Here is a 22,977-nt window from a genome sequence, read left to right on the forward strand (position 1 = left end):
CAGCCAGCTAGGCTTACAGGGGGATGAAAAAACCCAAGCTGAGAGAATTCCTTGTTACTGGGGGGTGGGAGGCACAGAAGGAGGGGGTGTTCAGGCTCATTACCAACGACTGTATAGTAAACCCCACGAAAGTTAAAAGAGGGTGAAAAAAGATCCCAACTCTTCCAGGGTCTGTTGGCCCCTTGGACAAATCACAATTCAAATCTCCCCTGTGGTTCTAACAGATCGAGGACCTAAAGCTTCAGAAGGTCCCAAACACTTCAGAAAAACTCTGAAGTTTGCTCTGTACAGATGTTTTCACGACTAAGGTAGAATAATACAGTAAATTTCTGAGCCAGTATGTGTTTCTGTATCACAACGTGGCTTTTCTCGAAAGCCTTTTCATTTTACATCTGTGGTCTGCCAAAAGTGAAGATTCGCTGATTATCCATTGCTGCTGTATATTTATAAACTTTCTTCATCCCCTAAGTGTTAGCTGTTATTCTGAGAGATTCCAGATTTGGATATTGCTGACTAAATTTAAACTCCCAGTGAAGAAAGACAGCAATGTAAACTCCGCCAAGGAGAACTCTGATGATGTGCCCACTTCACAGGGCACAAGACATGGCTACAAGCCTGTACTGTAAGAAAGCTAGCTTTGAACACAAGATGCTCTTATGAAGAAAAAAACCACTTATAAAGAAAAAAGTTACCTTTCAAAAAAATAAAAAAAAAAAAAAAAAAAAAAAAAAAAAAAAAAAAAAAAAATCAACACTTGCCCCCAAATATGAGAAAAATCCAGACATGGGTTAATTCAATAGGTCAAGGATTTGCTGGGATAGTAAAACTGGCAAATGAAAACTCAGAAGGGAATCAACACAAGACTAGGAACAACATCACTAACACAAGTGATGTGCAGAGACAAATGTTTTTGCCTCTAAGGCAGGTTTAGGGCACGTGAAGACACAATGATGCCAGAACAGTTAAGTGACTTTTTTTGCCAATATCAACCCTGCTTCAACTGGGAGAGTTTGCCAATGTAGCTGTACCAGAGAGGTCTTTATAGTGCAAATTAACCCGCACATGAGGCCAAGTTCATTTCTGGAATAATTTCATTAATATCGTATGATGTAACATCACTGCAATTTGGCTCAAACATGCTGAAAAGTCTTTCAGTAAATAAGCTGCCTCATGTCAACCCTGGTGCTAAAAGTAGGCTTAGTTACCCAAGAGGTAACACCCAACCATGCTCAGACGTGTTTCCCTATGAGTCATTTCTATAGAGTACACATTTACTCAAAACAAATAGAATAGCCCAGGAGAAGGGCTTTATATGTTAACAGCAACTTTTTCATTCCAGGATCAACACAGGTGTTTTTGGGATGGCTCCTTTATAGAGGCACCATTCAGCAGTACAAATGAGGTGACTGGTTTTATGGACAAGGTTCAAACATGTTTTCCCTGAACCTCTGTCCCCTCCATCAATATCTATCACTGCTGGTATTTATCAGCAAAAAGGGCACTCAGCAGGAGAGGTTTGCAAATGAGAAGAGGCTGCTGAGTAAACTTGTTGACCCCTGACTCAACACTGTACTAGTGGTGATGGGCTGGGACTCCTAACTCAGCCCCTCCCATCTCTCCCTTCCCTTCTGCCCCAGTTTCAGTGTCAGAGCTAGCAAGAGGGGAGATAAAAGGGTCTGAGACACAGCAGTTAGAGCTGATTTTTCCCCTCTGGAGCCAGAGCTGCAGACAAACACAATTCTCTAAGAAAGACCAATATCTCATGGTGCCACTAATGAGAGAAAGGTAATTTCATAAATTACATCTTGTTTAAAGGCAGAATATGGGAGAGCTCTGCATTTAGTGCCAGCAGCAAGTGCTGGTTAAGACCTTGGGAGATGTCAGCACAGGATCCCACTGCAGGAGCAGGTTTCTGAGGATCACCGAGGCTTTACCTCCTCTGTGGCTGTCACCACAAGCTGTATTCAGACATGCTCCCTGGATTCTCCCCTGCTGACAGCAAATGACATTGGAGATGTACTGCATCACTTCTGGAGGGAAAACAACAGGCAGGTTTGTTTTGAGAGAACAGATGCACTTGCACTTACAGCAGGAAAAGTCATCACTATAAACCTACATCAGAAATGGACCTTAAAGAGAACAGGAGCCACAGTATCATCAGCTACTCCCTATCCAGCACAAAAAGGGTGTTCAACAAAGCAGAAAGGCAGCAAAGGACAGCAATAGTGGTAGGAAATACACTCCTCCACAGCACAGTTTCCCTTGCAGCAAAGAGCACTGCAGGCTACTGAAGGTACAAACGAGCAGCACTGCGCTTGTAAGAATTTGACATTTATATAGATGCAATATCCTGGTGTTACCAGAACAGGCCACTGACAGAAGCCAGGGAAAGCTTTCCTGCAGAGGGGTTACTGCATAATTAATCTGTAACACAGGCAAGCAGACTACCTCTGCTCAGCCTTGCTGCTTAGTCTGGAAGCAGGACGCTGCACTAGCCGGGGCTGACTGGTTACAGCAAGGCTGCCTAAGTGCAAATGGGATTGCTTCATCTCGGAGCAATGGAGCATTAACGGCTCTGGAAAAACTGCTGAATTATAAATATCCTACCGGCCTCCCTCATATTCTCTGACATGCAGGCACAGCCTAAGCAAGGATGGGAAGAACAGGAACTAGCAGGAGAAATAGGCATGATGGAAACACAACTAAACTGGAAACCCTCTCCTCAACCTACACAGATGCAAACAAAATCCCACTGAACACCATGATGCCACACCCACCTCACCTTGGCCGTCTCAAGCAGAAATAAAGCCTCAAAGTCTGATACAATGCCACGTAAAAAAAAAAAAAAATCTCTATGCCAGGGTTTTTTTCCAGAGAAGTGCTTTCTTCCTCCTCTCCTGGCCATCTGCATTTTTATTTTGATGAACAATATTATCCCTTAAAGACTGGAAAGAGAAGTGACCAGACAGAGAACAAGACAACTCAATCACATGACCTCTGTAGGTCTCTAAAGCTGCATTGCTAATTAGTTCTGCAGCTTTCTAGCCCTTCCAGGACAGTAAATCCACATACTCTCTTCCTTCCTTCCACGTTAGCACTCACAGTGCTTTCAGGCTGAACAGAGTTCATTTTTTATTTAAAGTACAGCATACAGCAGTAGAAGTATTTTTAGCTTCATCCTATCTCCTAATACAATATGGGACCTCCTTCAAGGCCTCCTCCCACCAATGAGGTAGGATAAGTCCAGCCAAAGGAAAGGCATAATCCTGCTCTCCCGCCAGCTCAGCTACTCGCTCTCCGCAGGGAGTGTGGCCTCTATATATGCTACTGCTTATGTAGAACATCCTGTCTCTTCCACACCTGCCTCCTCCCAATCCTTTAGTCTCTATGTGCTTCCTTTTCATTGTCTACCTCATCCCCATAACTCCACCCCAGCTCCTTGGCCTTATCCACCAAGCTACAGGGGTGACCCATGCGAAGCACGTGACAATGACACCCACGATAATCAGCGATTTCGAATCGTGCACAACAATTCTCTTTCTTGCTCATCAGATTAAAAATACACCAAACAAGAAGGCTGTTCATGCAGTGAACACTGGCACAACTGTTTGTCTAGTGGGAAGTGCCTTTCAAACCCAGGCACTAAAATGAGATGCCGAGTCCCACTGTATGGTACCAGAGGGATGATGATGCCAAGTCCGGAGTTACAACAGCGACGTGCATCGTGTCTCCCAGCAAGTGCACTTGGCACAATATGAATAAACTGCAAGAGGAAAAAAATAAAGTCTCTCACCCTGCAGGGCAAGCAGCTGGTACTGGGGTGGGCTGACACATCCTGAAATAACACCTGAAATGATCACCTTTACAGCACGAATTTCTGACACAAGTTCACAGGATGCTACAGAAGAAATATGCAGATCCAAATGTTGGTCCAGGGAACTTCTAAAGGCTTCTAATTATTAAACAATAACCCGGCTATGAAATAATTCCTGACCCATTTCAGAGTAGGCTGCAAGCAGAGTGAAGAGCTGGCAGCCCACAGAGGATGCAGAACATATCCTGTTTGAAGAAGGGAGGTCACACACAGAGCCACATCCGCCTGTCCTCGCACGGATGAGGCCTCACAGAGCCACACACACAGGTGGATGCTGCAGAGTTCTCCATCCCACACTGCCAGGCCTGAAGTGAGGGAGGTTTGTGATCTGAGAAGACATTGAGCTCTTTCCTGAAACACTAACGGATGTAGTTTCCTGCAATAAAATAATAATAAGCAATAAATCCGTACCTGCCTCATTTATCTAGAAACTGGTAACAGAACAACTCGCCACTGGCAACTTACGGCCTATTAAAATACCAACCGCTGTGCAGAGGGACCACAGGCTGCCGAAGGCATGCATGAATTCCTCAGAAATTCAGCTACAAAGCTAGAGTCAACCTAATGGCAGCTCAAGAGCACAAAGAATAAAGAGACTGGAAGCCCTTTAGGTTTTTCCCTGTATTTCAGGAATAAATATATGCCTTAAAGGAACAGGGCCACTCTCACCTACCTTCCCTGATTCTCAGCCAGAACTGATGGTATTGTCACCCTGCAAATTAAGTGGGCCACAGAGCCCTGGTTTCCCAGTAGAACATTAATTTTCAGTGAGTAATTTTTCTGAGCCAAGGGCTGCTTAAGTCACACAGATAAGGCCTTTGCTAAGAGTCAGCTGTCAAAGCAATGCCAGCTCAGAACCAGCGATGAGGGGGAAGTTTGAAAGCCGCCTGTATCTGAACGTATTTACTGATGCTGTACACACAGCGTATCGGTTACAGCGCTTCAGACTGCAGCTTCTGCTCAGCAGAGCAGCCTCTGCCTGAGCCACAGCAGGCAGGACAGGGCCAGGCCATGAACAGAGACTGTTCTTTACTCGACAGGATACAGCCCCCGTGGCAGGAAGGTTTTAACATAATTCTGCCAGTCTTGTGACAGCCTTCGATGCGGTGAATGGTGACAGGAAGAGGCAAGTATGGCACAAAGCAAATCAACCCGCTCCAAAGCGTCTGTCAGACCCTGCAGGTGTTGCAGCCAGAGGCCAGAAAAGGTGACAGAAGTGCTTTGCAAACTCAAAGCACAACTTAAGATGGTTTGTGCTGGGGACCTTGTGGTGCTCCATCACTTCTGCAATTTTTCCAACACTCTCAATTTGCGAGAGGTTAAACCTCATCCACTGCTTCTGCTCTCACAACTGCCACCTACGTTTAGCTGCACTACTGGAATGAACCCCCTTTTTGTATTCTCTGTATTTGTTTCAGAATGTAAGGCACTGCAGGTACTATGCTTGAATTTTTTCTTGAAATAGGTCATGTTTTATTGCAAATCACTTCTAGAGACTGTATTCAAATCACTTCTCCATTAACACCCCCAGCCTATTCCTGAGGCTCTGCCAGGAAGGAAGGATGTTATGTGAAGCTGCTCTGGAGCATGAAAACAGTCTATTGATCTGTATAATAGCAATATTTGTACACGTAGGGAAGGTCTGCATTTCCAGACACATTTGCAACAAAAGTACTTTTAAAATACGTTAACACACCACATGCTCTAGCAGAAGATAGAGCCAAGCACATACTGTCCTAAAATATGGAACTGGGAGAACAGTTTAAAGTCACAATCAAGTTCTTTGCTCTACTAAACCGTGACAATCCCACTGGAATCAAAAGGCAGCACTCAGCAACTGATCCCCTTTTCACTACAGCCGGTTTTCTTTTCTCCTGGGGACTCTAGAAGAAACTATTTAGTTACCTAACCTTTGTTTTTTAAGGCAGACATAAGTCAAGATTCAGATCTCAACCAGGCTGAACCAGTCTTTCAGTCTCTGATTAAACAAGCAGCTAACGATTTTCCAGTCTGAAAAAAGCGAAACATGGTCAGCTTAATTACCTGAAGTGTCAGGCACAATGACTACTTATGTAAAGACAGTGAAGTAGTTGATTTCTAACTCCCACCACCAAGAGCTGCATTCTGGAGGTGGCACAACTTGCACCTCCCTTCACAAAAATTTTTGAATCACCAGCCCTATGTTAGCAGGGCAATGCTTCTCTCCTTTATTTATGTCCTACAGTAGTGAATAAGTTCTGTTTATCACTAAGGCATTACGATGCTTTTTATCCCACCAGCTGCCAAAAGCAAGTAGCTCATTTGTGCCTACACGATGATGACGGAGCCACACTTGCACAAAAGCTGACCTCAGTCCACAAGGAGCTGTCAGTGTGAGGTGTCTTCCCAAATATCAGTGTTTCTTTGGTATTCTGGATGAAGCTTTACACCCCCAAAAAATAAATCAAGTACACAGTGCAGGAAGTGGCCTTTCATACTGACTCAATTAAAAATTGCAAGGCTAAGAACATTGTGGGTTCAGGCTGCAGCACTGACATATTTGGAGGTCAGACCACCCCAAAAGGGTCAGGTCTTCCCAGATCGAGCCCACATGCAAACAGGGCAGGGCTGCAGGAGACAAGCTACATGAATTGTTTCAAACTGCTGCAACGAGTGCCAGGATCAGAAAACCAAGCTGAAATGCTGCAGATGCTTGCAAAAGCATGGTCTCAAAAAAAAAAAAATACAGTCTGAGGTGCCTTCAGAAGGCAATGAGGAAGGTGGGAAATGCCCTCAAAGCTGCTCAACTCATGCAAAACAGTCTTTTCTCTAGAGTCAGACAGGGGCTTTCAGAGTACAATCCCTTCCTTCAAATCCAGAAATACCAGAGTGAAACTGCTGGCAGGCTAACAGAACAATGTAGGATGAGGTGTCAGGAGTCTGTGGATAACACCTGGCTTTCCACTTCCTTCACATTGTGTGCCAGCAATGCTCGCTGCCAACACAGAGCCAGAAATCACTCAGCACCAAGGCAAAGAGCATCTGGCTGTCACTCAACATGAACTGTAAGCAGAGAGGGGGAATTTAATTGAGTCTTCCTCTTCTGGGACACCCAAAGATGCACATGAACTTACTACATCAGCCTTTAGCTTTAGGCACTCATTTGGACACCCAGGCTCCTGCCTGTGCTGATCCATGGATGGGATACCTCCCCATGAATTTATTGTCTCATCTCTCTAGGAACGAAGCTGCACAACCCCCCAGAAAGCTTCACACTGGTACAAAATGCAGCCGCCCACCTGCTCCACAAAAACGGTTGCCATGAATACATCCCTACTTCTCTGTGCCTGCTATTTTTAAACATACTTGGGAGGCAACTGAATTCACTGGTGGTTGTGCTATTTAAGTATCTGGATTAAAAATATTCAAGGAATATATTGGTACTTCTCAATATATTGGGAAATACAGCATTTGCCTGGCCTACACCTGGCTCAGATGTCTTTTCAGATGCCCACCTTCTGTAATCCAACTGCAAGGTGATAAACCCAGAGACACAATAGATGCTTTAAACACAGAGCACTGTAAACTGAAACCTGTGAGTTTTATTCCTCAGAAGTCCCAGAACAGCCTAAGGAAACTTTACAAAGGGAGAGGAAAGGACAAGCAAAAAGATATTTACAGCTGAAACTTTAGTCATTAAAATACCTATAGTTCAATGCAAGGCCTGACCACAGGAAGACTGGAAATAAGAGTACTTGCCTGCAAGAAAATAATAATTTAAAAAAACCCAAACAAACCAGAAAACCCAGGAGAGGCAGATCCCCAAAGCTGAATATGCTGACAGGACCTGAACCTTTTCCAGACATCCTTGAATTCCTAAGAGCATTTAGTCTTAACACATTTCAGACAGGCTCCCCTCCAGCCAGAAGTGTGAGCAGTCTGGGAATCACGCTGGGCTCCCTTCAGCCCAGTGTGTGTCCCACCAGACCCTGAGCACCAGCTGTGGCAGGTCTGTAAGTGCAACCCAGGCTGAGCTGGACTTGGGACCAGGACAGGCTGATGGGAGCCAGCAGCACAGGCTGCTGCTTCTGCCTTGCCCACAGGTCAAAATGATCCCAGTGCCACCTGGGACTCGTTGGGAATATCATATTCCCACCTCCTGCCACAGACAAGCATGAGGTGTCAAGTAAGCTTATTGTAAATAACCTGAAAAATTAGTCTCTGGAGGTTCCTGTGTAACACTCCTCTTTCCACAAGACAACTATAAAAACTGATTTAATGTTTCCTGTGAAGAGTTCCTATACCTGCTTCTAACCTCAGTTTACAGACTCCAGGTGACGTGGGATACATTATTCAGATCAGTTCTCTGAAAACTCATGGTCATGAAGAGCTACAGCTCAGCTCAATCACAGCCACCGACCTCCAAATGGCCCAGATCACAGAAGCCCAAATCGATTGCAGAGCAAACACCAGATTTTGGACATAAGCAGATCACAAGAGATTACCTGCCAGACATTACAACCTCAAACCCAATCAGTTTTGGAAGCAGTTGATTTCAGAGAAACAATCATAGACTCTAAACAACTTACAGATTTCTAACACAACATTTATACAGTATCTCCTCTCCTTTAATCTTTCCCAGTGAGTATCAAAAAGGTGATAGAAATGAAGAGAGGAGCACATAGCAAAGCCAAGGCATGACCTAGGAGCCTCTCCACACAGTAACTCTTCTGGAAATTCATCCCTCCTGAAGTTTCTCTAACTGCAACAGGGAAAAATATTTGGAAAAGGTCAAATGACTCAATACCACTGAGACCCATAACTTTTCAAGCAGGAACAGGTTTCCATGTGCTTTCAGTTAGAGCACAGACAGGTTGGGGGAAAGGCGGGAAACCCCCCAGCCCTCTTTGCCTTTGCTCGTTTCAGAGCTATGTATGTGTTTGGTTTTGAATTACAGTTGATTTTGCTGCTGGAACACATCTGCAACGCTGAGCGAACTACTGAACCCCAGCCAGCTCAGAAAACAACCCACACGGCTGGCAGCACCAGCAAATCCCAGAAGCTGCTTTCAGGGACAACAAGGAGAGGGAGATGGACATTTCTCTGCACAGGCTTTTTCTGAGACACCCTCCAGTGCCACTTATTCTGTTATGGCTCCAGGAAGTGGAAGGGTTAATTTCTTTCCAAGTTCACATACTGTTTGAATTCCTTAGATAAACTGCTTCCACCAAACCCAAGGATCTAGCCTCAGGGGAGAACACTAAGGAAAAGCTCTTTTGATAGATTTTCTTCAAAAGAGAAATTAATTCAAAGTCCATTTCTGGAGGTGTTCCACACCCTTGGCTTCTATGGACTTCAGATGAAGTTGCATCGTGCCTCTGGAAAAAAAACCCAAGTTTTGAGCACTGCCTTAACAATTCTGTTTGCAAGACAAATGTTTTATGCTTGCTCAATAAAATCTTCTCTCCTGAAATGAGAAAGCTCAGTACACAGCAATATAAAGAGGAAAACCAGACCCAACCAGGCTTTAGTCCTGGCATAAAGCAGTTAACAGCTAGCACAAACTAATCCTGTAGGTTTAAAACTGAGCAGTCACTTAGGAAAGTAAAAAAACAAGTTTGGAAAGCCACTGAAAGCTTCCTTCATATTTTGAAGCAGAAAGCAAGTCTGGGCTGTTGTGGAATTCGTGTTTGCATACTGTTTGTGATAATCTGTGTGCATAGTTGAAAACAAAGCAAGTTTTTATTAGCAATTAGTAACAAGAGTGGGGACAGACCAACCTGAAGGAGCCAGAGAAATGCTAACAGAGGATGGCAGAACCTTGTAACATGTGTAGCAGAGAGATCCCAACATGACATAGAAAACACTGCTGCTCTGAAGTGGGAAATGCAATGGCATCAGTTCAAGGAGATAAACTGGGTCTTTAACACTGACAACTTTGACTCCAGGCAGCAGTTTTCCCTTGCACAGCAATTTGCAACGCAAAACAAACTACTTCCACTCTTATCAAGAAGAGAAATTCAGTATCAAAAGGGGAGAGCAAAGTTGGGAAGGGTTGATTTGCTTAGACATAGTTTCCTACAGAGCTGAGTTTCAAGTAAGGCATGAAGGCAATACAGAATAGGGTTTGAAACAGTGTATGAGAACTTGGGCAAGGAGGAGGGGGAAAGAGAAGAGAGGATTTAATCCCCTTTCAGGGGAGTAACCTCCTGCTCCCTCCCCTCATCTCTGAAAAATTCAATCCAGCTCGAGTCAGCCAACACCACCCAGGTTCAGAGCTCTCCAGCTATGTACTTCCCCTGCTCCGGAGAATGATATGGCATGTGGGGCCCTACAACAGAACTATTAAAATCCCATCAAGCAAGTGGTTGCCATATGCTAAACCACTCAAGGGAAGAATAACCAGGGAAAGAAGCAAAGCCAGGCAGCAAGTCTGCAGACAGGGTCTTACCTGCTAGATAAACTAGCAAAGTCTCCTCCATCTAGCAGCCTGATTTTGCAGAACAGAACCCCATTGACAAAGGGGACAGCAGTCAGCTCTTCTAGAGTAAAACTTGTCTGAAACTTGAATTTCTTCTTCTTCATCAGGAAAGCCATGGGCAAATTCAGCGTGGAAAGCTCAGGAATTCCAAAGACAATCAGGGAGAAGTGGCTCACAGCACAAACAGACAAGCAGAGGAAGGGCAGTCGTTCTGGGAGCACAAGCAGGGAGTAAATTCCAGTTCAGTTACAACGGCCCAGCTTCAAACGCACGATTCTCTTCTCTTTGGTGGTCGGATCTGGCTGTGGGATCATCGCCACGGCAGGCTTCAGGTGAGCAGGAACAGGTCAGATTAAATCTCTGCAACATCTCCAAGGGAAAAGGGAGGGAGGGAAGTTGGGTCTCAGCTCCAGACCAGCAGGAGCTGTCCCAGTTAGAGGATGCAGTGCTCTGTCTTCAGCACAATCCCTCCTGAAAGCATCTCTTGTGAGAAGTCATCTCGAGTCCCCAGAGAGGCCTTAAGTCTGCAGGCAGCACATTCAAAGAGCTTCCAGTCTCTATCTCTTGTGCAACTCTTTGATACAGGTCTTTGGGTCAGCCTTTGGGAGGGAAATGAGTAAATTAGTTCCAGCCAGTCTTGGGCTCCTCCTCCTGCTCTAAAACCTGTTTGGATAGGTAATATTCAGTCCAGACTCATTCCAGTCTGAAGAGGTATGGCCCCAATTAGCCCAGCCCCAAGATCCTCTTTCCCCTTTTTGCCTAGGGCAAGCTTCACTGCTGTCATCCCCCTTGTAATTTCTGTTTTGCAAAGCAGCTAATAAAAAATTGCTCTATTTTCAGTCATCATATTTAGAAGCAGTTTACAGCACAAGATCATTCTAACACGTAGTCTAACAAGAGGAAGGAAAAGCCGTCTCAAGAAATTAAAAATATATTTCTTTCCTGCATTTCCAACCAGCCCTAAGTGTTAGCACCTGTATCTTATAAATGGAGAAAGCAGCAGAGAGGGGAAAAAAACAAGCAGCCTGCTCCAGATTACACAGCATAACAACCGAATCAGGTCATCGGGCTGTCCAATGGCCAGGCCCACCGGGAATGCTGCCTTCCCCCCGGCACCGGCTCTGCACGGAGCTGTGCCCTGCTCAGTTCAGATCTGGGGCTGCACACAGCGATTTCGTTACACATTTACAAAACACCTAAACCAGGGAGGCAGGAGCTGATTAACATCTCAAAGGGACAAGGTTATGAACACCGGGCAGTAAACAATCCTCACTGATTCTAGGAGCTGCCTGCGTGGGTGATTAAAGACCCTCTCCTGCCCGGTGGCTGCAGGAGAACCCAGCTGGCACTGCCAGGGCCCGGGCACCTCCCCGGGGGTTCTGCTGTCCCGCAGACACCTCGGAGCAGAGCGGGGGGAGACGGCTCAATGCTCCACACCACGAGCAGTACCTGCCCCTGCGCCGAGCTGCTGCCAGGTCTCAGCCTCGGCTACTGTGAGGTCACAGCCTGTCCCCTGGCACTCCAGGGTCACGCACTGAATGGTATTCAGGACCCAGCTCCCTGTCCCAGCCGGGCACTCAGCTGTGCCCAGGTCCCAGCTCCCTGTCCCAGCCGGGCACTCAGCTGTGCCCAGGTCCCAGCTCCCTGTCCCCGCCGGGCACTCAGCTGTGCCCAGATCTTAGTCCACCTCTTGGCCCTCTGAACCCCCGACCGCCCTGCAGCCCAGCCCCAGGGGCCAAGCACCGAGCCATGCCCGGGCCGCAGCCCGGCTCCGGCCCCACAGCCCGTGCACCGAGCTGCAGCCCGGGCTCAGCACCCTCCCAGCCCGTGCACCGAGCTGCAGCGCGATCTTACCCCTCTCCCGGCCCCCCATCACCAGCTGCCTTACGGAAGGTCTCAGCCCGCTTCCCAGCGCCCTGCACTGACCTGCGGCGCGGTCCCGGCCCGGTGCCTGCCCGGCCCTGCCCGCTCCTCCAGCCCGCTCCTCGCACGGCGGCCGCCGCTCCCCGACACGGCCGCCTCTGCCCGCACTACGCCAACTGCGGCCGATACGCCGATAGCGCAGGCGGTGCGCGGGCAGCGCGCGGGGCGGGGAGAGCGGCGCCGCCGCGCTTCGGGAATACCGACAGCACGTAACACCCGCCCGCCCCCGAGACGAGAGAACGCGAGCGGCGCCGTCCGATTGGACAGCAGCAAGGAGGAGGGCTGAGCACTGCGAGGCAGTGATTGGTTGCTCCGGCACGGGGCGGGGAGGAGAGCGCGAGGATTGGAGGAGAGGGCTGTCGGTTTGGAGAAGCCCCGCCCCCCGGCTGAGGGGGTGGGCGGGAAGCGGGGTCCTCGGTGTCCCCTCAGCGGGAGCTGGGGCGCTCGGCTCCCCGCCCCACAGGATGTCTTGGAGCCCCTCTGCAGGCTGAGCAGCCCCCAGCTGGCACGGGAGCTGAGGGGATGGCAGGGGGCTGCGGTTGGGGTGTCCCTGCCGGGGCCGAGGTGATGGCAGAGTCATCTAACGTGACACATACGGAGCTCCTAGGAGTGGGTCCAGCGGAGGGCAACAAGGATGACTGGGGAATTGGAGCATCTCTGCTATGAGGAAAGGCTGAGGAAGGTGGTCCTGCTTAGCCTCGAGAAGAGATAACTGAGAGGGGACCTCATTAATGTGTTTAAATACCTAAAGTGGAGTGCCAAGAGGGTGAAGCTAGGCTCAGGTCAGTGGTGCCAACCACAAGGACAACAGGCAATAGGCAGAAAGCAATGCCCAGGAAGTTTTACCTTAATATAAGGAAGAACTTCTTTCCTGTGCAATGATTGCTCACTGGCCCAGAGAGGTTGTGGAGTGTCTCTCACTGGAGATACTCCAGAACTATCTGGACACAATCCTGTGTCATGTGCTCTGGGATGACCCTACTTCAGCAGGAAAATGGGGCCAGATGACCCACCATGGACCCTTTCAACATGACCCATTCTTTGGTTTGGTGACAGATGTCATCTCTGCATCCTCCTGACAGCCAGAACTCTTCCCCTGGCTTGTCGCAGTGCCCAAGCAGCTCCAGGTGACATCCCTCTCATCAGCATGTCCCATGGCTGCAGGCATATGGCTCCTCAGGCCGCTCAGCGGTGTGGCCATCCTGTCCCCTCGGGATACCACAGAGTGGCTGTGGGTCAGGCCAGCAGTGCCTGGGCTGGCTGGGAGCAGGAGGGAGCCCTGGGGAGCAGCACGAGGCAGGGCCCAGAGCTGGAATCTCACCCTCCACATGTGAGATGTGGCAACCAGTGGGGCACATCCCTTCATCAGAATGGCTCCCTGTTATTATGTGCTGCTGCCGCGTCCAGCGCTGCGGCTGGGATCCCTGGTTAGTCTGGATTCCATTGTTTAAGGGCAAGCAGAACAAAATGTCTCTCCTTGTCCTGAAGGAGGCTGCAATCATCAACGTGATTTGCCTAGATTTAAAGTTTAGGCGTTTGCCCAAGAGACTCTGTGGCTGAGAAGTTGAGGCTTATATGGGAGGAACTGTTCCCAAGGCTGATATGCAAAGCTTGGATGAAAGCCTGGGAGTCCTTGCTCTCTGCCAGGCTTTGATGCCCAGACTCCTTGCCTGTAATCTGCCATCTATGCAGACAATATCAGAGCTATCAAATAATTCCACCACAATGTGAGCCTTGGGAAGAAAAAAAAAAAAAAAAAAAAAAAAAGAGTCTGCTAGGAAAAGTACACAGAAATGTCCTTGGATAAAACTGAAAAATTGGATCAAGCCAAATGCATTGTTATGATTTTTGCTTACCAGGTTAAGCTTACACAGACTTTGGACTGGGAAAACATTTTGTATTGGTACAGTGAAACCATCACAGGACATACCAGGAGTCACCAGGAAACAGCACGGTTTATAGGCTGCTCTTACAGGTGAGGCTTGAATCCTTCCATCAATTCCTATCTGGTGTTTTCAAGGCTTTGAGGCACTGCTGGAGATGGGCTGACATTTTTTGATTTCTGTTTCCAGCTTATTAGGAAAGAGCCCACTAAATATTTGATATTTACAAGCTATGATGCTGAAATACCAAAGGCATTTGAAGAATCCAGCCCAGTTCTCACACCTCTCATGCCCCAGCACATGGCTGACAGACATGTGGATGCTCTGCTTCCATCTCTAGGTAAAGGACAAACGATCCCTGTGTGTGTGTGGGAGGAGACTCTGTTATCTGCTGTGATTCACTCTGGTAAATAACCTTCTTGAGGGCTTCTTGTGTTTATAGCAACAGCTTCAAATGCTAAAGTTTACGGAGACTTTAATCCTTGCTGTTCTCACGCATATTTACTTTGCAGTTTTATCAGAAACATCTCTTGAAAACCTCAGTGTTTTTATAATTAATTGAATAATGTGACTGATGTTAAAAATAAATGGATTTGGAAGAATGCCCAGCGAGCCGCTGAGCAGTGTGTAGTATAGCAACCGTAGCTGCATTCTCAGGGATATGTGTATTTTCCTAACAAATGCAGTCTCATGACTGAGAGATTAAATCTTTATTAGTTCAAAATTCACCCTGTTGATTTTGCTGTATTTATGCTGCATAATTGTTTCTGGAGAAATTCACATGTTTGAAAGGGACAGTGCTCCTGTTTACAGAGGGGATGGGTTAGTCCCAGCCTCCCACAGAGGGAATGTGGGTGTAGGATATCCTCATCCATCCACCATCCCTCTGGCTTTATATTATTTTCTGCTCCAGGTGCAATCCATTGGCCATGGTGGGGTGTGACCAAGGTGTTTTGATACACATGGATTCTGCTCATCCCAGACTCACATCCTATGGATTTCTCTATGGCCGTGGCCACCTCACCTCTGCTCCACGAGCCTCAGCCACATCCCTGCCCTGTGCTCTTCCTGACCTAAGCCTTTCCTGAGGCCGCTCCCCAGTGCCGCCACCACTTCCTCAACTTTTGCTGGCTCAGGGCACTGTCTTATCAGTCTGGGATATTTTTATCAGTCTGTGCTCTGCAGTTACGTCTGGGCCTCACCTCTGCTCTCCTGGAGAGGTGTGCCCGGCTGGCCAGGGCTATGACAGCTGTGCTCTGAGAGTTAGCACCAACAGAGATGCCTTGTCTTGCCTCCTCTCTGCTTTGAGGACAGAGATAAAGCAGCAGTGGAGAAACAAGGTGAGATAAATGCAGGAGGGACAAAACTCAGTGAGGTGAAGTGAGGTAGATCCTATAATGCATTTGGTGAGCCTTCAAATCCTATCTTTTATCCCAGGGGAATCCCAGATGCACAAGCCCTGCAAACTACATCATCAGCATCTTCCTCTGGAAAGCATCATCACACTAATTCATTTGTCATGGCAGCCAAATGATTAAAGTTTTTAAACTAAATTACACACGTTGCTGTAACAGCATAAACACAGTAATGGTTCTCCTCTGTTACACCTGTCGCCTCTGCTGTAATGGCCTTAATGAGCTTTCAGCCTCATCATCCAAAAAAAAAGAGATTATCACACGTCACTTTATGCTGTTACTGCGTTCTTGGAGCTGTGAGTGGGATGTAATGCCCTGCACCAAGGAGCTGTGCGTGAGTGCCTTCCCCAGAACCAGGGGCAGGTCCAGGCTGGGGAGCTCCCAAAATGGGGCAGGGGGTGCAGACACCACAGCAGTGCCAGCTGTAGCATGCAGGCAGCTGGAAACCCTGTGAGGGGAATGGGTACCTCTCCCCATTGCATAGGATTATTCCATGGTGTGGAGTTATTCCAAGCTTGCATCTTCTCAGCTTAATAACAGGCTGTGAGGTGCACTTTGACCTGCTTGTGTTTTTCACTTGTTCCATATTTAACTGAACTCATCATCATAAAGGCCAGGAACTGTTTCACTTTCTGTGCCAGGCTGGGTTTCCTGTTGGATGTGCAAAGGACACACCTGCACGGTGAGTTTCTGGCCTGCCAGCACTGGGAATTCTGTTATTGAAAAAAGGGAGCCCAGGAATCTGGAGTCGGTGGATTCCTTTCCCAGAAAATGTGGCTAGACCTGAAAATCCAGCTGCTTGGCTTTTTTTGTTTACTGGTTTCCATGTTTGCTTCAGTGTGCCCTGGGAATGTGCAGCAGAACTCTCCGCTTCATTCTGTGAGGTCTCTGGGTGGAACTGGATCTTGTTTGCCCCTTCCAGAATCTGCAGACTTGGAATCTGCTTTGCCTCAGGGCTTGTTGTGTTTATCAAGCTTTATCCTGTGTCTGTATCCCAACTTCCATCCCTTCAGTGTTGTGCTGGACAAGAGAATTGCTGGTTGTGGCCGTGGTCTGTCCTACTGGCTGCAACCCCACAAATGCTGCTGTTACCCCAAATACATCAGAAGCAACCGTAAGTCTGTGGTTCCTCCTTGACACAGCAACCAGGTGACAGAGGTGAAAGAAACTGTCCCTGCTGGCACTGGGATTCTGCCTCGGGTTAATCACCCGCACATCTGGCACTCATTTGCAGGTGATACCCACTTCATTCCCCCACTCAAAACATGGGCTGGAAGCTGTGCTCCTCAGTCTCAGGAAGCTTCTTATCAGGTGCTTTCAAGCAAGACATAGAATCTTAAATGCTTCAATTTTCACACTGACCTGACCACCCTTCTGCTGACAATACTTGCTGGCAACAATCTCTCACATGACAACAGGAAAAAACCCACAAAAGATCCCCAGAAGGATGCTTTGCCAAAACAGGCTTGACAAACTTTAAATTTGTGCTGGAGGAAGTAGAGGTTATTTGGGCGAGTGTGCAGGGCATATCAGTCTGTCCCTTGGAGGGGATCTGCTCCCAGAACTGCGATGCAGTGATGGCAGTGCACTGTACTTGTGGGAAACTGACATATGTAAAAAAAAAAACCAAAACCTAAAAACCCTTGAAACCGGTCCTAAACCTTAAAACCTGTCCTAAAAAAAAACCCCTTAAAACCTGTCCATTTGCTTATAATGAAGGACTTAGTGTGTTTTTTTAATCTTGTGCTTGCCCATTCGGTTCTGCAGCGAACTCATCCCAAAGACAGACATCTCAGTGTCCTCTGACGTGCCTTTGGGAACCAGAGGGACCTGGTCTCAGTCCCCAGGCATCATGACTTTTCCATGGATATCTCACAGCTGCGCTGTGCCCTTCGAATTTCCTCCTCTCCAGGCTCTCAGCCCTGAAAAGATTTGCCAGTGAAGGGCGCAAGCAGGATCCCGCAAGGTCTGGAGGACGGCGGTGGCTCCTGGGACGGTGCAGTGCTCGGGATCCCGGCGCGCAGTGCCATCTCCTGGAAAGCCGGGCTGCAGCCGCACACATCGCAAGCGCAGCTTTGCTCCGGAGGGAGCAGCGGTGCTCCTGGTGGCTTGGTACTGCCTCCGTGGCCACAAACATTTTCTTCTCACCATTGAGAGTCCCCCGCCAAACTTCCCTTTCCCCAGTAGGCAGGAAGATGCTGCTCACCCCCATGTCCAAGGCACCCTGTGGCAGAACATCTCTGCATGGCTCCTTCCCAGTCTGGATGTTGAATACAAATCTCTAGGTACAAAAAAGAACAGTAGAGGAGAACAAATAAACATCTATAAATATTCCTCCTTAGCTTGTGTTCTGTGTGGACATCAGCTGGTTGTTCAGTTGAATGTCCTGTGTTCTTGTTTGCCGTGTCAGTGTCCTGTTCACCTATTCATCCTGGTTTTAACATTAAGGGACACTTTTCTCTATTCCCCTTCAAGTTTGATGACCACTTCATGAGCAAAAACCAAGCCCCTCATCATACAGTTCACCCTGTATTTAAAATGTTATATTTTTAACGAGACAAAAATCTGTACACAGAACACATGCTTGGATGCTGCTGGCTTGACTAAGCTCTGAATTTATCCTGAAAAGACAGGAAAAATGAGTGGTTCCAATGGCAACATGTTCAGTCCTCCAGAAAAGCAACACAGCTGAAGTGCTTAGTCACTGAAAAAGATGCATACTGCAATTTAAACCCAAAGGCTGATATTTCTACCATTATTTAGGCTGTTGTGGCATCTTCTGAGCACTTGGGAGATTACTGTATTTCAGTAATATGTCAGACACTCTGAAACATCTCGTGCTCCAAGGTAAGCCTGTAAAAGCTATTATTTGAAAAAGACTGTAGTTATGTAAATAAAAGGCCACAAAGTTCCCAAACAAGAGGAAAAGCTACTGTGACTCGTGGTTGTTCACAGCTCTCCTTGGTCCCTTCACAGTGAGGATTCTGTGTCGCAAAGTTGTTGTCATGACCTCATTTTCACTTCTGCCTTGGTGCACACCAATGAACTGAAAACAGCCTGTTTACCAAAATGTATTTTTTATTAAAATTCATATTTGTAAAGGAGAGATCATTACACAAATGAGGTAAACCAACACATACGACATAGTTCTCACTCTAAAAATAAATTTCAATTCAGCAATTGATTTGATTCCACAAAGTCTAAGAGGAAGAGTCAGGCAAGTGCTACTCATGTGGTGAGATGCCAGACACGGCAGGATCCACCCTGACTCAGTTTGGAGGTGTCAGTCCCAAGGGGTTGGGAGTCTTCCAGGGACCAAACCCTTCGCACTGTGTTGTCCTTTTCTCCCCCATCAGATTTGTAGACAAGAGGAGATGAGTAAAGGCCAGGGACTGACAGCAGTGACCTCTTCACCTACTGCTCTAAGCAGGGGTCCCCCATCAGCATCTCCCCATTAAAGGCTGTGTAAAGGTTTCATTTGATTGTGCAAATTCACTCCCTCGTCAGCCCCAAAGGAGACTTAACAGCAAGTAAATACCAGCTCTGGAAAAGTTCCATTTCAAAAGTAATAACCTGGCAAGCCACAAGCCTGTAAAACATAAGCCACTTTGCAAGGTAGAAGGAGAAGACTTACACTTCCTTTTTTCTTTCCCTAAGTTTTCTTCCATGCATGTACAAGTGGACCTTTAATCTAAAAGTTCATGAAGTTACTGCAAGTCTGTGAGAATCATGCTGACCATCCTGTGCAATTAAGCTTTCTCATTAAAGGACCAAGCCCCATGGCCTGAATGCCTCAGAAGTGGCTATAATGTTGTTTCACCCTGTATAACGGTATAGAATAGTGAGGAGAACCTCAGCTCTGTTTCTCAGGATGAGGCCAGCCAGCAGACAAACACGGAATGGCTGGACTGGCTTCCAGCTCCCAAACAGTACAAAACAAACACCACCGGCAGCAGAACCAAGTAATGCCCCAAAATTCACTCAAATCAGTGGCTGACAAACTCCTCAACTTTGGGAATTCCTGTGTGGCTGCAGCTTAGTCCAGTACCTTAGTCCAGGTCCACTTTGATGGATCAAGGTATTCTGGAGGTGACAAACTATGCAGATGAAGCAGAGATGGAGTTTCACTGTTCCATCCACCCCAGTGAAACTCATCCACGCCCTTGGGTGTTCATGCTGTGACAAATAAAGACATTGCCAAGACGTATCCCAGGAGAGTTTCTGGTACCCAAGACATGAAACTTTCATCACATCTGCCAAGTTGATAGAGAAATTTCATGACTGCACACAGATAAAACATGAGGTGAATACACCGTTTCAATCCCACTGGGATCCTCAGGGCAGGTAGGTGGGACTTAAAATGCACAGAGGCTGGGTGCTAGTCTGCATGGGCAGGATGTGACGCTGCAGGAGCACGATCCATAGCTCTCAGTGCAGAGGGACGGTTCTACCACATCTGGTACCATGTTTCCAGTAAATGCTTCCAGCAAGAGCCAGAAATGCATTCACTGTGTGCACCAGGGGTTCACGATCACTGTACCTTAGCAGCTGCAGCACTGATATCCCGACAAAACTCTCCACGTTAGAAGTCAGTTAAAGGCTATAGATCTCGAGAGAGAGACAAAAAGAGAGATAAAATACTTAGGACAGATTTTTTCCAAACAGAAATTAAAAAATAACTTTAAAAAAAAATCTATTGTTTGAGGAACTAAAGCAATTCATGTTAAGTTGCTGGCTTATTAGACATCCTGCTATGGCTCAGTATGAGAGTCTGAAAAGGCAGATTAGCACAAGATTAGCAGAGAAAGCTGTTTAGACTCAGCCAAACTCCAAGGGAGCCATTCACACTGACAAGAAGCAGCACCCCTTGCTCCCAGGTGTCCTCTGCCAGCATGGGTAGGTTTTTAGCATGGCAGATATCCCACAGAATCACAGAATTGTTTAGTTTGGAATAGACTTTGAGATCATTGAGTTCAATTGTTTCCCCACCACTGCCACATCCACCACTAACCCATGTCCCCAAGTGCCATATCTACACATCTTTTAAATCCCTCCAGGAATGGTGACTCCACCACTGCCCTGGGCAGCCTGTGCCAGGGCTTGGCAACCCTTTCAGGGAGGAAAGTTTTTCCTAACATCAATCTAAAGCTCCCCTCCCATCACTGTTTCTTTCACTGGATCATACCATCTTGCTGCCCTGTCTGGCCAGGGTCAGTGGTGACCGATGGGCTGGGTGTATTGCTCTGCAAAAATCGACGGAAGTCCTTAATCATGGGGCGGAGGACCTGGATGAGGGCACTCAGCGCTGCCTGCGTCCCCTCCATGGCCTGTGCCTGCCGCTCCTGGGCGCACGCCTGCACCTCCTGCGAGCGGCGAATCATCTGCAGCAAGTCGTTCTGCTGCTCCAGGTGCTGGGCGATCTCCTTCACGTGCAGGTTGGTTACTCGCTGCTCCTGCAGGAGCTTGGCTGAGTTCAGGGCGATGCGGCTTTTCAGCTCCTGGGGCTTGGCGGACACCTCGTGTTGATGGGCCATCATCTCCAAGGGCGCCTCCGCGGTGACGGTGGCGGGGGCTTCTGTGGTGCAGTACTCCACAACCCCGTCCTCCAGACTGTGGTAGGTTGTCTCTGCAGGAACTGAGAACAAAGGACAGAAAGGGAGTCAGGAGTAGCTGTGATACAGGATTTTTATCTATAGGACTATTCAGTGAATATCACAGGAATAAGGCCTGTTCAGTGAGATAACATACAATGGCCAGCAATGCACAAAATGACCTATTTAAGTCTACTCCACCCTCAGTCGAGCTTCCTTCTCGGCTGTACAATCCAAAGGAATAGGGAATGCCTTATCTGTCTAGACAATATCATTTCTCAATCTCCAGTTTAGAACAATCTTTCCAAGCAGCATTAACTGACTGACATAACAGCAAAGACCCCGAATGGCCCCTGTCGGTAGAAGAGCCGCTCTCTGGGAAACTGCATGCTGGAAAATCAGCCCTGAAGATGTTTTTCCCTGTGCTTTTGTTCCCAGACAGGGACTGAAGAATTTCCCAAGGTGCAAAGGATCCTTGATTCCCTTATCCTTAGGGCTGAATCCAGCTGTCAAAGCTGACTTTCAGTACCTGCGTGTCTTGTGGCCACTCCCCTACACTACAAGGGCAGACTGGGAGGAGCATTTCATTACAGAGATGTGGGTATTTCTTTTTGTAGGGGTTTCTCTCTGCCCAAAGAACTTGTGGGCACCCTATCCCTGGAAATGTTCCAAGGCCAGGCTGGATGCAGCAACCTGGTCTAGTAGAAGGTGTCTCTGCCCATGGCAGGGGGTTGGAACTGGGTGCTCTTTAAGGTCCTTTCCAACCGAAACCATTCTGTGGTTCTGTCCCCACACAAGGCTCGGGGTCTCCTCGCAGGGGGGTGTCAGGGCCTCTGTGCGGCCCTCCAGTCCAGCCCAGAGCGTTCCGGCGGGTGCAGCACTCACTCTGGGTCAGGGTGACCGTGGTGGCCGACGCGGTGATGGGGATCTCGCTCCCGTCACCCGCGCCGCAGTCGCCGCTCGGCAGGCTGATGATGGTGGCCTCTCCCAGCAGGTTGCAGATGCGCTGCTGCATGGGGGTGAGGATCACCGGGGCGGCCGCGGCGCCCGCCGGGTCCTCGCCCTCGGGCCCGTTGTCGCCGCCGTTCTGGTTCTCGCCTCCCCCTTCCATGGCGGCCCGCACTCGGGCCACTTTGCGCCGCACCTCGGTCTTGAGGTCGGACCACTTCTTCTTGACCTCGGGCAGCTCGCGGTGGCAGGTGGCGACGGCGTTGACGCGGCGCAGGATGTCGTGCCAGGCGGCGGCCTTGGCGGCCAGCGGCACGCCCGCGTTGAAGTGGTTGACGAGGAGGTGCTTTCCCCGCTCCAGCTCCTCCACGATGATCTCCACCTCCCGCTCCGAGAAGTTCATCTTCCGCTTCTTGGCTGGGGGCGCCGGCGGCGACGCCATGGCCATGGGGGGCAGCGGGGACGGGGCACGGGGTCACACCTGGGGGGGGGCCTGGGGGACGCTGGGGAGGGCCGAGGGGCGGCAGGGCCCCCCCACCCCCGGGGCCGGGGACAACAGGGGGGCCCCGAGGCCCCTCAGGGCCCGGAGGGGTCGGTCCCCCCCGCTCCCCCTTTGGCACCGCCAACGATACGCAAATTGCGTACGGCGCCCGCCCGGCTGCCCCGCGCAACGGCCCCCGCCCTGCGGCACTGGCGTAATGGCTTCCAGAATCGGCCCCTCTTCCTGCCACGCCTGATTGGCTGGCCCGCCTGCCCGTCACACGAGTTGCCCGCCTCCCGCCTGCATAACCGCATTCTTATTGGTCAACAGCCCTGCCCATCAGGCAGACAAGAGGCGGCCCCGCCCCGCCGCTGGTCTCAGGGCACTGGGCCTGCGTGGGGG

At 48.7% G+C, this 22,977-nt stretch overlaps 2 protein-coding genes and 1 long non-coding RNA gene across 19 annotated transcripts in view; 1 reads left to right on the plus strand and 2 right to left on the minus strand.

The window, feature by feature from the left end:
* The window catches only part of EEIG1 (estrogen-induced osteoclastogenesis regulator 1), a 37,049-nt gene extending 24,702 nt beyond the window's left edge, over window positions 1–12,347 (minus strand). Inside the window, exons 1-2 of one of the 3 annotated variants that reach the window (XM_053996663.1) lie at window positions 12,261–12,347; window positions 10,305–10,933 (exon numbers count right to left, since the gene is read on the minus strand). In XM_053996663.1, the coding sequence (XP_053852638.1) occupies window positions 10,305–10,450 (146 nt within the window). In that variant the 5' untranslated portion in view covers window positions 10,451–10,933; window positions 12,261–12,347. The other 2 variants (XM_053996664.1, XM_053996662.1) reach the window with 2 other exon arrangements.
* Window positions 12,348–12,494: 147 nt separating this feature from the next.
* LOC128817813 (uncharacterized) lies at window positions 12,495–17,557 on the plus strand. 6 transcript variants are annotated; one of them, XR_008440308.1, is made up of 5 exons: window positions 12,495–14,232; window positions 14,330–14,480; window positions 15,054–15,480; window positions 15,578–16,669; window positions 16,790–17,185. It is a non-coding gene; the product is annotated as an uncharacterized LOC128817813 (long non-coding RNA). The 6 variants fall into 6 exon arrangements; XR_008440309.1 differs by having other exon boundaries at window positions 12,495–13,684; window positions 14,117–14,232; window positions 15,054–16,669; XR_008440311.1 differs by having other exon boundaries at window positions 12,495–13,039; window positions 14,117–14,232; window positions 15,054–16,669.
* A 198-nt stretch (window positions 17,558–17,755) lies between these two features.
* NAIF1 (nuclear apoptosis inducing factor 1) lies at window positions 17,756–22,973 on the minus strand. 10 transcript variants are annotated; one of them, XR_008440302.1, is made up of 4 exons: window positions 22,032–22,973; window positions 20,741–21,190; window positions 19,604–20,155; window positions 17,756–17,836 (listed from the first exon to the last, which is right to left on the minus strand). XR_008440302.1 is itself a non-coding variant. In XM_053996669.1 (4 exons), exons 1-3 carry the CDS (start codon window positions 22,540–22,542, stop codon window positions 20,145–20,147), a joined length of 972 nt encoding a protein of 323 aa, XP_053852644.1. In that variant the 5' UTR covers window positions 22,543–22,973; the 3' UTR covers window positions 17,763–17,836; window positions 20,096–20,144. The 10 variants fall into 10 exon arrangements, 6 of the variants coding, with proteins under 6 accessions (XP_053852644.1, XP_053852643.1, XP_053852642.1 ...); XR_008440305.1 differs by having other exon boundaries at window positions 17,763–17,836; window positions 20,096–20,163; window positions 22,032–22,972; XM_053996669.1 differs by having other exon boundaries at window positions 17,763–17,836; window positions 20,096–20,155.
* Window positions 22,974–22,977: the final 4 nt, after the last annotated feature.

Source organism: Vidua macroura, chromosome 21 (genome assembly GCF_024509145.1).
Source record: "Vidua macroura isolate BioBank_ID:100142 chromosome 21, ASM2450914v1, whole genome shotgun sequence".
NCBI classification, from domain to species: Eukaryota; Metazoa; Chordata; class Aves; order Passeriformes; family Viduidae; genus Vidua; species Vidua macroura.